This window comes from Neopsephotus bourkii, unplaced genomic scaffold (genome assembly GCF_033783945.1).
Source record: "Neopsephotus bourkii isolate Nb327-2 ecotype Australia unplaced genomic scaffold, CSIRO-AGI_Nbou_v1 NB_1628, whole genome shotgun sequence".
Taxonomy (NCBI): Eukaryota; Metazoa; Chordata; class Aves; order Psittaciformes; family Psittacidae; genus Neopsephotus; species Neopsephotus bourkii.
Window position 1 is genome coordinate 550,352 of NW_026902103.1, and position 14,885 is coordinate 565,236.

Here is a 14,885-nt window from a genome sequence, read left to right on the forward strand (position 1 = left end):
AATAGACAGCTAAAGGACTTTTAAGCAATTAACAAGTACTGTACTGTTAGGTTAAAAACTGAACATTGCAAAGTAGGTTAAAAGTTTCCTCCCTCAAAAAATTCATGTTGACATAGAAGACAGCTTTCAGGAATGCTGCTAGGTAAAAGCACAGGTGAGTGTGGATACCTCTTCTTTACAACTAAATGAAATACATTTCTCTACTATTTTTCATAGTATACCCTCTCTAAAAGGTATTTTGCCTTCTAGTACCTTCAAACCAAGCCTCTCCAAAGCAGCTGACAAAATTTAACTAAATATTACAATGCAACTGATGTTAGATAGGTAGACAGAAATGCAGAGGTAAAGATGGATATTTTTAAAATGACCTCTGATTTCATACATCTCTATCTCTGCTATCCTGGACTGAACAATCAGAAACTGCCCTCAAATTTTGACTTGATTATATAACCATAAAAAAAGCCTGAACAACTTATCAAATGTTATGCAATTTTTATTTAGCTTTGTAACCACCCAACCCCCCAAACCAAATCCTAAATCCAGACCTTTATTTACTAATCCATGCTCTTACACAGTATTCCAATTCACAGTTCCCTCCATATTCTGAAGTCCAGGAAACCTAGTATATAGAAACACCTTTTACTGACTCAATAATACCATTACTTATTTTGATGAGCTAACAAAGTCCCAGCACACATTCAGAAGTAGGCAGTCTTGCTAAAATAATCAATGGGGATAATAGAATCAGTTCTTTTTCCCCATGGGTCCAAGCATAACGTTGATCTTATGAGATCCAAATTTGGTAAGTATACATGGAGATAACATTAATCAAGCACTTTTTTTGTCACTGCAATTAAAACAAATAGATAACTGAAGAGGAAGTCTCATGATATTGAACATCCCAGGTTAAAGTTTAAAGACTCACCTGTTAGGCGAGTTCTTTAACTTCCCAAAAATATAATCTCCTAGGTTACTCACAGGAATTCTGTAACATTTCATTTTGATTTTTGTTTGGTTGGGTTTTTTTAATCATATCTCAGAATCAAGATGAACATACTTGCCTTTGTTTGCTGTGAAGTAAGTGAATATTCTAAAATAAAGCACCTTGCAGTGAAAAAAAAAAAAAAAGGTACTTTGGTATTCCTTCATAGGTGCTGATAGCAATCTTCAAAACATGCCAAATTAAATTAAAAGTAGCTCAGAGAACCGAGGAATTATTTGTTATGCTTACTGAGCTCTTTCTCTGCTGTAAACTTTATTCTATGTTCAAGCCTCAATTTTGGAAGTGTGGAATAAAATGAAATGAATGGAAAATTATTCCAGGAGTAATGAAACTCAGGAAATTTTCATATGTGAGCTCAAGCTATGCAATAGTATTCTACATTGTCTGGAGATGGAAGAATAACATGAATTGCTTTCCTAGAACAAACAAAGGCACAATCCTTCCCACAACCTTTAGAGGTCCAGAAGATGAGTGGCTGCTGTACCAACCTCAGGTGGACTCAGTTTGCTTTTGTGGTTTTTGATGAAAACCTTGAAAGGGACAAGATGACATGGCCCTCATACGCCTGAAAGCACAACATACACCACTACCTATTCATTTTCACTCATACATGCAGCTGGTACAAAGAGAAGTGCCAGTAGCAAGCTTTAGTGAACTAGATTTCATAACAAATGAATCAGTGACAGCCAACAGGAGACATTATTCAGTATTAAAAATAATTAAAAACTGAAGATGAAAAATAACCTAATGCATTTCTAGCCCATATTCCACATCAAAGCATTTCCAATAGAGTATTTTGTTGTCCTTTTTTTTTTTTTTTTTCGGTTCTGCTTCCTGGAAGTCTAATTGAAGTATTTGTTGCTCCAGTTTCACACAATTACCTCTATGTAATTTCTTTCCTCTTTGTAAAACCCATTTATGCATTTGAGGACTTATCATATTTCTCTTTAGGCTACCTTTGTGGGAGTTGCATTTTACCAGGGGAACTATTATAAAGCTTAATATATAACATACTGTCAGGAAGAATTTTCAGACATTAGGAATGCATTAATACTACAATTTTATCATTTTATCCTTTGGGGCATTTATAGAAGTAAAGTGTAAAAAATTGTCAGAATGCAAGAAATAAAAAGCCAAGCACTAGTAATCATCTTTTTAATACTAAATGTTTCTTTGTGTTTCATCATATACAAAGAGTGAATGTTCAAGTAATAGAAATAGTTTACTTGTACAAAGTTTATCTTCAATAGAAATTATATTTGCCACAACAGTATCAGAAAATGATACATGAAAGATAGCCCTAGCTAAAACTGTGCTTCAGTCATAAAAACATAATTTAAAAAAAATGGTTTGCAAGGAATGTATAATTACAAATCTCTGATTAGCAGTTTATTAGCAAATAATTCAGAAGTCTCAGTACTGTAAGACAACCTCATGACAGATCCTGAACAAGCCCGAGATGACCCTAAACATTCCATGATTCTGTAGCTGACTACCCTGAGAATCCAAAATTACAGACATTTCATACTCCTACACTACCAGTGACATAATGTATACATTAAACCCCATACTAATTTGTATCTGATTTATTTAATAAAACCAGTATGATTTATACACTTAATTTTGCATACAATTACATGTTAAGTATGATACAACACATCTTGTCTTCATTGCACGCAGCATTATCTTCCAACTACTGCTCTGTATAAACCTAAGTACGTAACAGCTCACAAAACGATAAATCTCATTAGCTTCAACAGAGACATTACAGACATGTGACAAAAGAGAAGGACAAAGTGCTTACCCTAAGCTTCTTAAAATATAAACGGTAGGTATAACACGTAGAGTGAAGACCAGTCCCAAAGAAGAACAGATTTTAAACCAATGCACGCACAAATTTTATAAATATCTATGTGAGCTGTGCATACAACACACACAGTCTATCCCTTTAGGGTGACAGCTGGTGGTCATATGAAGGTTCAAAATACAGGTACAAATGAAAAAGAAAAATTTTGCATAAGGTTAATATAAGTTCAAAGTGGAGAGAAGTATAATAAAAAACATGAAGCACAATAATATGTTGCAATTATGACTTGCAGTTTGGCACATACTTAATTGAAAAATCAAGCTGCGTGTTTGCATGACAACATCGATGGGTTGCTTAAAACTGCAGAAAATAACAGAACGTTTTAAATAGCAACAGATACAAAAATATTCTTCTGTAGGTATCTAGATGTACGCACGCAAATATAATTGTGTCTTTCACCCTGATTAAAACCTAGCATTACATTTATTTACAAGGCACCATCGATAAAGCTTTCTATGATTTATAAAGATTCCTATGATAAACCTTATACTGTTATATGATAACCTCAAATGTGTATGCAAAAAGGTTTTGAAACAGGAATGACATACATTAAAAAAGAAACTCCAGCATACCTTTACTACTCACTCTGCTCTAAAATATTCTGTTCCAAGTTTCAGAACTAACCCTGCTTTTACTCTTCTGTTATTGTTAAAATAAGGTTTTGTGCTACTTGAATAGAAGTTACCCATAGAGAGCCTCTCCACACACAATGTCAATAGTTTGTTGCTATTGCTGCAAATCAGTTCATACTTTGTATGCATCTTCACAGGAAAAAGACCTTCAGCACTGTCTGCACTGCTCTTCCTTATCCGCTACCCTGCCAGACAACTCCGTATCACAGTCTTACTTCACTTCATCTTGATGCCAATTCAAATTTTTGTCCCCACTTTCAGTCAAAGGCTTTTCTGAAACATCAAACTGAGAGCTGTAACTATCAAAAGTGCAAAGGCTACAGTTACTTAGACACGTATTATTCCCACTCAGTCTCTCTCACACATTCCTATTTCTGGTCAAAAGATGCCTCTTCTGTGTGACTCTGAAGGTAGTAACTCTGTTTTCTTTTTAGACTGCTGACTACAGATGCCCTAGGTGATGCAGTAATAAACCCAAGATTTCTGTGACAGCACGAATTTCTCCATGTAGCCTCAGACAGGGAGGGATGGAGATGTACAGGGCCAGACCAACAGCCCAGGCACGTATAAGCAAGCCCTCTGAGCATTAAAGAAAACTGACGTTCAAAAGGACACTGAATAATTAATCATCTAAAAAATCAGCCATGTTCATTTCCACTAATACCAGAAGGATATTACATATAAAAGTCACCCAAAGCCCGTGTCCACCACAACTCTGCTGTGAAATACAGCATTAGAACCACGTGCAGTTGCTCCCATCTCCCACTAGCTTTGTGCTGCTCTCACGAGGCAGCTGCAAGGCCACGGGCTGCATGGGTGATGCTCTCCCACAGGCTCGTTCTTCCACACGTGAGCAGGGACGGCTGGAGGCACTCAGTATCTCACAGAAAGCACGCAGGACTTCAATAAACTCTAACCAAAACACTGACGATAAATTCACTTTTGTGAGTCATGCAATTACACAGAATTGTTGTCCAAGTTTAGAGATGCAGTAATCACGGCTGCGAAGAGATAAACAGAGGCCTTGTGCTGGGTTTGATGTGCATTAGGTGCTCAGTTTACATAACAGCTTCCAAATTAGACATTAACCTCAGAAGACTGGGAAAAGACAACCAGGAGCAAAATGGTCCCCTTGTGGAAAAATTATGTAATACTTATTGAATTTAATTCTCCAAGGGTGTATCTGCTGGCTGAAGAGCAAATTCCTCCCTGAAACACAGGCAGGACAGAGAGGCATAAAACTAGAGACTGAGCCCCACATGGAAGTGAGTAACCGATTCACAAAGCACTGAGTTTACAGACACAGCTTTCACATGTTGTTCATACTAGAAAAGGGGGGGGTAGCACAAGGACGCTGCCTGCCCCCCGAAACAACACAGCAAAATATTGTTTGGTGTAGATAAACATAAAAAGTTTTCTGGAAATCCTGAGAATGAGGTCAAGAAATATAACCAAAGTATCTCAGCAAATGCACACAAGAATCCCGAACTAGAAAAACAGAAATAAATGAGGATCCACAGGAACCTATATCAGAATTTTCCCATGTCTTACGTGGTTAACCCAATATTCTCCTACATATGCCTCTATTCAAAATTTACTGTGATGTCCATTTTCATATGTGCCACAAATACCCCAATAATAGCTACATTTACAAACTTACTCTAAATCTTTCCACTTGGAAGCTGTAAAATACTCAGCGTTTTACCTTTTTCTTGTTAATTTGATAGAAAATTTAGCTCCTTCTCTTGGTGATAATCAACACTAAAACAGTGAAATTTGATTACTCCTGTCTTTTTGGATGCTTTAAGACTTGCCTACATTTTAACATTAGCACTGCATTGTTAAAAAGTCACGTGCAAAAATAAACCAAAACTCCATTCTTACATATGCATTTATTCTGGGACGGAGACACTGTTAGGAAGCACTCATTAGCATCGTCGCAATTCTCACACAGGAAAACAAATAGACTATATACTACAACTTCTTCATCCATTTCTATAAACACTGCCACCCAAAAAAGGTAGTACTATTATACAGTTATAATTATTTCAGGAGAAACAACACAACCATCTTATACCTCTCACCAAAACACTACTAATGGCTAAAAAATAAGGTCCAGATCAGGCCACGTCAACCCAAGACTAATGAAATACTATGATCTTTATTTCAAAAACAAGCACCTCCTTATAAAAAAATAAAAACATAATTAAACCCTGAGAAAAAAATACAGTTAATTTGAGAATATGCGAATGACAGGTCTGAAAAGGATACAGTGTCATTTACTCCTACTGAAAAAAAAAAAAGAAGTTAACATACTATGATCACTAAACCTTCCCATATTAAGAACAAATAAGGGCAGAATTAGAAAATATTTCTGTAATGAAACAGAACTAACATACTTATCACCTACTTCGCATATCAGCTTGAAAAGTTACATGGTGCACAACAGGACGCAAAAAATCCTATTGCCCAAAACATTGTTGGGTTGTGCACCTTGCTCATAAACCAAGCTTACAACAAAATGAGGGAATTTACTCGCAAGAATAATCTCATTCATTTTAGTGGAATCCTCACATGAATAAAGTTACTCATGCACACACATGGGTATGTAAGAGGCTATCAGATCCCACCTAATCCCCTACACATGCTACCACAGCACCAGATGTGACCTGCTACATCCCTCTCCGGCTGGCAGAAAGGGAGTGGGTGGACTCTTGGCTCTTTCCCCCTTTAATGCACCTGCTAGTGCAGCTGAGCTGGCATGCAAGGGGGGAAAGGTACTCCAGGAAAAGAACAAGTGCAGCTTATTGCCTCCAGGGAGCCAGGAAAAAAAAAAAATCAGGGATTTGAAGCATGATTTCAAGTCATAACCTAGTGCTGCCCTGGTGCTCCGCTCTTACGGCTGTACTGCTCTCAGGCTTGAAAGCAAGGTGCCAGCACAGTTCTCTGCCTAACACCCCACTCCGAGCAGTCCTGAAGAAACTTGGGCTTTGAAAGTATTTTCTCCTGTTCCCACTGGAAGTATGTTCTATTTAACCTACTTTCTCTTAGATGATATATGTAATGATTGAACGTTCTGGATTTTCCTTTTTTAAACATGGTATCCACTGCAACTCACTTTCTGCACAGACGCAGGCTGTTCAATTCGAGCCATTGATTAAATATGCTTAACGACACTGATAGTTCTTCAGCAAATATCGTCAAGAGTATTACATTTACAAAGGCATACAGCCAGCTGGCACAGAGAATGCAATGAAATAATCTTTCACTTAAAATGTAATTTTAAAGGGAACTATCTCCTCCCGGGAATTTATTTGCACTGCTTTTTGTACCAATAATGAATATTTCAATTTTGCGTACATTCAACTTATTGTGAAAGCAAATCTAATTCAGAACCACATTTATGAGTCCACCCATGAAAACATGGTTTTCCACTCAGCCTTAGCTCGGATAAAGTTGTTTTGCTGCAACTCTGCCCAAGACACTCTTCCTTCATGCGACCCTGTGAACAAGTGTTTACACCGGGTGCTCAGGAAGGAGCCGGCGCGCCCCCAGCCAGGACCCCGGAATTTTGGTTATTTTTCTGTCGCTTCGTTGCCCGCTATCCCACCGCAGGCCATGGCAGGGCCAGCCCGGGACGGCCCTGCATCGCTTGCAGGGCGCTCGCAGCAGGGCCCGTACGGGTGCAGCACGCTGGAGAGCGCCGGGCCTGGACGAGCCCCGTGGCGGGGAACCCACAGGGAGGAGGGCCCGGCCGGCTTCCAACCCTTTCCCCACCGCCCGGGTCGGTGACGCGGAGCGCAAAGTTTTGGACACCGAACGTAACAGCGAGGCTGGCCACGGGCAGGGAGAAAGGGAACGAGGGAGGGCAGGGACGATGCGAGGGGAAGCCGCTCATCTCCGCGGGGCGCCCCCACCCCCGTGCCGGAACCATCCGAAGTTCGCGCCTGGCGCGGTGCGAGGCGCTGGGCGCACCACCCTGCCTCCTGCAGCGGGGCCACCCCGCTCTCACCTGAAGTCGCTGTAGGGGTGGATGATCCAGAACCCCGCAGTTTTAACCCTTTCCTGCTCCTTCTCCACCGCCTTCTGGCTGCCGAACATGCGGAGGGAGAATTTGTTGACCCCCGGCTGCAGCATGGAGGTGAACTGCCGCTGCATAAAGCCGTACTGCCGCCGGGGTCCCTCGGCATCCTCGAAGCCCACCACGGGCTCCTCGCCCCCGCCGCCGTCCACTTTGAAGCACACCGAGTTGCCATGCTCCTTCACGCCGCTGCCCCCGCCGCTGCCCCCGCCGCTGCCCCCGCCGCCGGGGCTGCTCTGGGCTTTCTCCGCCGGGGCCCCCGGCTTGGAGGGGAAGGAGTTAGCGCTGCCATCGTCCCGGCTACCGGCTGACGAGCTGCGCTTCCCTGCCTCCATGCTGTGGGGAGAGCGGGCGCGCCCCAGCCCCGGGAAAGCACGAGGATGCCTCGCCGCCGCCGCTGCCCTTCAGCGTCTGTGCTGTGCCGTGCCGTGCCGTGGTGTAGTGTGGTGTGGTGTGCTTGGTTGGGTTTGGCTGGGCTGGGCTGTGATGAGCTGGGTTGGGCTGTGGTGGGCTGGGCTGGGCAGGGCTCAGTTCCGCGCCGCCGCGCCGCCCAGCATGGCCAGCGCCACCGCCTCTGAGCCGCGCTCCGCGCAGGGCGCGCGCCGCTTCCCCTCACCCGCCCCCTGCCGGCAGCCGCGCCGCGCCACGCCGCCCGCCTGACATTGAGCGCCCCGGAGTCCTTGAGGGGCTTGAGGCTTCCGGACCGAGGGGCGGAGCCGGACGAGAAACGGGCTCTGCCCTGGGTGCGGTGGCGGCCGGGCCGCGTCCCGGGAGTCCTGCTGCCACATGGCGGCGGGTGTCGAGCGGGGACTCCTGAGGCGGCGGGGCCACGGCAGGGCGGGGACAGGGAGGGAAAGAGAAGGGGGGCCCAGCCATGCTCTGCCAGCTTGGAGCGGAGGGGGCTTGTATTTCACCTTGGGCAAGGCGGGCGGCGGCCCAGGGCTGGAAGCAGCGGCTGGGAGCGAAGCCGCGGGGAAGTCCCGCTGCTCGCCTGCCTCTTGGAAGCCTGTTTGGTGCCTGTCAGGGAGCAGAGTGACTGAAAGAGAGCAAGAGATGGATCTGAGTGATGCACCAGAGGTAGCAGAGGCATCTGGGGTTCGTGCTGCTGAGAACGAAGTCAGAACCTGCGCTTTGAAAAGAAGGAGGAGGGGGTGTGAGTGAGGAGGGAAGGCCATATTTTGAGTGGCACCCGTTTTCACACACAAAACGGTTTGCTCCGGTTCGGCAGCATCTTGCTACCTCTGAGTGGCTGTTCCCTGCGCTGATAAGTGCAGGACTGAGAGCAGGGGCAGTGCTGTCATCGCGCTGCGAGGTGTAATGTGGCCAGTGTGCCCATGGAACCCAGCTTTCCACATCTGCCAAGAGGTGATGGGCTTTGTTTGTGTGTAAACAGGGATCTAGAGCCCACAGCAGCCGACATCGAAGCATGTCAGTTGTAGTTAAAAAGCCTCCAGGAGATGGAGAGAAGGCTGTTGGACAAAAACGAGGCAGGAGCTATTTCCAGCTCCCAATACTCTTTAAGTACACCCAGAGGAAATTGAATGGGTATTGCCTTGGGTATCTACACACAGGTTATCCAAATGACTGTATAGTATCTGGGGAGTTGTTGGGCGAGGTAACGTGAGAGAGCAATTCTGGCCGTGGTGAGCAGCTGTTTACAAGCTGTGAGCAAGGAGGAGGGCCTTGGTCTCTCTGAAAACAGAAAGATGCTGATATTTATCCTAAAAGGAGGTGAGTTTGTTTGGGTTACAGAATGATGGGGAATCAGTATCCGCAGATGACAGCACAGTAAGCTGTATCATTACGCATACCTGCAAAAGCATAACAGTATGTGTATTACAGCACATATGCATAGGTTCTGGTATTCCATTTGGTTTGACATAGGTTTATTTTTCACACATTCTCAATACACTTTTCATTCTGCACGTTAAAAGTATAGTAAGAAGGAATTAGTAAAGTCTCCAAAGCTTGGCATCAGTATTTCCAGTGATATTTGTTACTTCTTGTTACCCACATCATCCTTTACATAACACATGCTTAAAACAAACTGACAGAGGAACACATGCAAATCTGCACACCACAATTTGCACAGCACATATCAGGTGCACTGGGGAACTGTGTTTCAAAGCTGGGTCTGAGGCCTTTTCTCAGCAGTTCTAGCTCTGAGTATTTATGTCTTGTGCCCTTAAACTCACCAGGTGTGGACGATGTTAACACATTTGTGGAAGGTGTCAATGTTAACATGATGTTAGTGTGGAAGAAGATGGCAAGTATAGATGCACCAGCCTTGATAGCTGGAGACTGGGCAGTGACCAGCACAGGAAGGAATATGCTCACAGTGTGATTGGTGGGGGGCTAACATATATATAAAGCTTCCCCCATCTGCAGTGATACTTTTTTGTATGATATTATCCTAAAGCAGTGAGGAGTGTGTGCACAGCTGCTAACGGCTCATGCACAGCTGCTGATTGACAAAACCCTCTTACTGATTTATCCCCAGATGATGTCCGCCTCCTTCCCTCATCTAGTGTCTGACACCAAATGGTAATTAAAAACTAAGAAATTATTTCTGTTTTGCTGCTTTTTGAAAAAATTAGCTCACATCGTATTTGACAGAAACCAAGCAATGCTATGCTGTTCTATGTACTCACACAATTTACCGCATTGGTGTCAGTGGAAATAACACTTTTCACACATCAGTTGTATACTTTACAGCCTTACCTTTCCTCTTTGAGAGCAAGCAATCTTCCTACCTCTCCTGTCCTTATTTCAGAGGGTTTTGCATGCAGCCCTTGATCTGCATGGTCTCTCCCATTATAAGGTAAGCAACACTAGTTTTATTCAGGAGAAAATTGGCTTCTAATGGAGTAAATCAGAACAGTAAAATGGAGACATTTAGAGCTGCAGTAAGCAGGTTCTGATGTTACACATTTCTTTAATTGGAAAAGTGGTGAACATTGAATTAATGGTGATCTTCATTTCTAGATGATGTAAACTGTGCACAGCAAGAAGATCTAGTTTCTTATTTTATGAAACTTTACTTCAGCTTGTATTTAATGTCATACTTTGTTCATGGTCAGCTGTCCTTACATAGTATGCACTACAGGCCTATCAGAATGACTGTCCCTGCCTAGATTCCCCCTTTCTCCACTAAAAGAATCTGGAAATATTCTATTTCAGCTGGTGGCATTACATCAATCTAAAAGGGGTTTATTACATCAAAAAGTCATACAATTTAAGAAAACTCATTAATGAGAGAAAATAGGATTCGTTATATGTAACACATTGTCTGCATGCTTCTCGAACACAGTATATGCATAAATTGCACAGATGAAAGTGTTTGTGAAATTATTTTGATACTTTGTGCTTCCTGTGATCAAAGATTAGATTTTTATAATTTTTATTCTACATAGAAGAAATGTATGCTTACTTAGGCATGTCCAAATGATGTTTGTCTTAAGTATTTGCATGGGCTAAATTTCCTTAACATCTCAGCATTTTGCAATTTTTTAATAGCAATCCTGAGATTGTAAGGATTAGAGAGAATATTCGTAACCTAGTTTTATGTAGGAGAACAGATTCTTCTTCAAAATAACTTCTGTTGTTTTCAGCCAGGAAATTGACCTCTTCTGAAGCCCAAGCCAACATGTTAGTTAGATGAGAGAATGCTGGTTTCGCAGAGAAGTAATGGGGAACTGGGTGTGTGAATTGTTCTGAAGACTGCACCGGGGCTACATATGGTAGAAAGGTCACAGACTCACTTTAGCTAAAGGTACAGCTTGTTTTCTGTCAAGTTGATTTTGTGACTATGTCCGGAGAGATACTGGGAAAAAAAATAGAACAGGTAAATTAAATTTCCAAGAAATCCCTGTTAGCAGAACAAGGGAAAAATAACCAAAACCAATAATGGATCACTACTAAAAATTTATTTGGCCCTTTTACTTGTTCATCTTGGATTATTTTGATTACTTACTGGACTCCCTCAGACTATTATAACATCATTAATTCCAGTGGTTTGTATGACTCTGTAACAGTAATACAAATGTATGCCTCAAAATTAATCTCCTTCTCTTCTGCCAAACAATAAATTGTTTATGGCTGTGGAAAACACAGTCCCACTTCTCTTATTTTCTCATATTTTTTCCTTTTGATATGACCTAAACATATCCAGAAGAGTTCAGCTGTAGAAATTAAAAAAAAAAACAAAAAAACACCAACACCCCCCCCCCAAAAAAAAAAAAAAAACCAGCCTATGTATTTAAGCATATGTAGTTTGTTCAGTGAAGAAACTGGGGCTTCTATGAGATGACCCAGTAAGATGTGCTTGACTGCAGAACAAAGCTCTTGTCTCTCAAGTTTTACTTTCCTGCTCTGTGAAATTGTTTTAATACTATTTTTCAACAGAAGATCACCATCAAATGAAGTGCTAAAGCAGGATTAGCAAGGAGTGAAGGTAGTATCTACAGGTATAGGACTAGCTGTGCGAGATTAATTCATAATATATGCTGTTTCCTGTGCTTGGTCACTTGAGGTTTGTAATAAAATAATTTTGATTTGGTCCCACTGTACTTACATTACTTTGAATATTCAGTCATACATACTTACTGGCAGCAATTTTTTGCCATTAAATTTTATATTAATATCGCATGATGTTTATAAAGAAGGAAGAATCTTACTTTTGCAATCATTAGTAGCCCTTGAAGAAAACTATCACAAAGCAAGTGCACCTTCAAGTGTGAATGTCAAGTAGTAGCCATCCATTTATTTATGTGATTTTTTTTACCCTGTTGTATAGTTTGAATATCTACAGTGAGCACTGATGTAAGTATGATCTTGGTGATTTCTCTAAAGATCAACAAGAGCACATGTGGTCGGAACTAGATAATCTTAAAAGTCCTTTCCAACCCTAACTATTCTGATTCTGTGTGCTCCACCCGTAGAGGTTCCAAGTCCTAAATTTTCCTGACCAGGTAATTGACACCTAAATTTATTGCAAAGTGCGAAAAGCAGCTGCTTCCCTGTTTGGTCTCATAAGCAGTGATATGATGTTTTGCAGAAATGTGGTTTCTGTGTTTCAGCTCTGGCCTGGCCTGATGCTAGAAGCCCTACTGCAACATCTGAGTGTGGTGTTTCAAAACAGCAACCGATAAAGTGGGACAGGAATGTTTTATTGTTGCCTATATCCAGGGTGAAATTAAAGCACAGAAAATTCCTACTCTTTTTTACGAACGCTCTGGAATGTCATTTATGCAAATCACTTCTAAATTTGATAGGATATTTGTGTGCTCTGAGTGCTTAACTGGTTTTGAAGAACAATATTTTAATGCTTGTTTATTATCTGTTCAATAACCTGCCAGATCCTTATCCAATCTTTAGGAGACACCACCACCACAAAAAGAAAGTAAAAGGTGGAAAAGGAATTCTGATTTGATTATTTTTATTTTTTTTTATTTTAGTTGTAGGTGTATGGGAAAATTGTTTTGTTAATCTTTGGTACTGTCAGCGTTGTTGGATATTTGCAGTGCTTAAATCTGTAAGAAATCAATTTCTCTGACAAATCTTCATCGATGAGCTATATAGCTTTGATATTGTACTTCACATTTTTGCTTTGATAAAAGATAATACTTCTTGATGTAGTTCATATGCAGTTCAACTCCATAGAAACTTTTAACTTTCTCTAAGATAATATTTATCTTATGATTGTATTGGTTTGAAGAACTATGATGTCACACAACAAAGATGTGGACAATTCTGAATAGTTCATATATAAAGCATGATACCTGTTTAATTCAAAGCCTTATCCTGTGAGCATTTCTAAAATCAGTATATAAAGCTAGGAAGGGTCACATGATAGCATTCAGAGTGCTAAATACTGTGGTGGGAAGCAAGTATATTCAGGCTTCCTGAATCTTCTCTCTGTAACATGAGAAAAATAGACCATTTATCTAAAAATGCAAATACCTTTAATTTCTCTGGAGTGCAACTTCACATTAACAATTGCTTTTTCCCCTTGTTACACACAGTATTCCTACATAACTGTATAATCACTCCACAAAAACAAGTGCTTACGATTTAGGTATCTCTTCCCTCTGGAAGTTCCAGGACCAAAAAAAGAAATGCTTTTTTAAACTCGTATATTTCAATGATGTGTGAATATCAGCATAAACCAGGTTGGATGGAGACTTGGGTGACATGGTCTAGTCCCATAGTGGAGGTTAGGGGGGTTGAACTGGGTGATGTTAAGGTCCTTTCTAACCCTAACCATTCTATGATTCTATGATTCTGAGTATATGTTGTCAAATACTTGGCTGCAATATGAATGTATTGTGACAGATACTAGACTACCTTTGAAATAATTTTCTTTCCTTAGTCCTGATTTTCTGGAAGTCAACAGTTTTGTTCACCTTCTCATCCTAACTTTGTTCATGATACCAGAGCCATTAGGGTGATTTTAGATATTGCTAGAAAGTGTCATCTTACTGACTTTAAGTTCGTTAGTTAAGGTTTTAATTGTTGTCAGTTTTAATCCTGCAAGATGCTCTTGTGTGATGATTGTCTTGGTTTAAGTACCTAAGATCCATCATTTTGCCACCATATTTTAATGGATGTAGAAATGAGCAGCAAGCAATACGCATGAGAGATGTATTGAGTTCGTTATCAATGTCTTGCAGGACAGATATCTGTCTTCAATATAATATTGATATATACTTCTTTTTAAAAGATTATTACAATTGTTCTTAAAGGGATAACCTAAACTCTTCAAAGCTAATGGTTGCTATGTGCTTATAAAAAGAGGGCCTGCTCCAGTTGTTTCTGTTATAGGTAGATCTTTATTTTAAATCAAGAAATCTCAGCTATTAAGTCAGCAAGGGGGGGGGGAATGATCAAAGAGTCACCCCCCCCAATGATCAAAACTGAATACTTTCAAAACAATTATTAAACCTATGCTGCTTTTCACAACTTTTTGGAATATTTTTTAAGATTGAAATTACGGTAAAGTGTTTGTATTTTTAACGAGTACCTTGGGGGAGTGTGAAAGTATAAATTTCTTCAGAGTTAATTTAAATCTTCAGTTTTGTCAGCAACAAAAAGGAGTCCAGAGGAGTCCAGAGATGGTCCGGGCACTAATCTAGAACTGTACCTCACTTGGTGTCTTTGAGGTAACATATTTATGTAATCATTTTTGAGATGTTCTTTGTATTACTCATTGTTAGCTGGGCTGGTGGTAGGCACATTTCAATTACTAGCATCTGTAATTAGAAGAACACACAGCAGTATTCCCTGTTGATGGCACTGCTTCAG

General features: G+C 41.0%; 1 protein-coding gene across 1 annotated transcript in view; it reads right to left on the reverse strand.

Annotated features, from left to right (window-relative positions):
- The window catches only part of HCN1 (hyperpolarization activated cyclic nucleotide gated potassium channel 1), a 191,279-nt gene extending 183,230 nt beyond the window's left edge, over nucleotides 1–8,049 (reverse strand). The window contains exon 1 of the mRNA XM_061373121.1: nucleotides 7,515–8,049. Within this exon, the coding sequence (XP_061229105.1) occupies nucleotides 7,515–7,918 (404 nt within the window). The 5' untranslated portion in view covers nucleotides 7,919–8,049. The remainder of the gene's footprint in view (nucleotides 1–7,514) is intronic.
- Nucleotides 8,050–14,885: the final 6,836 nt, after the last annotated feature.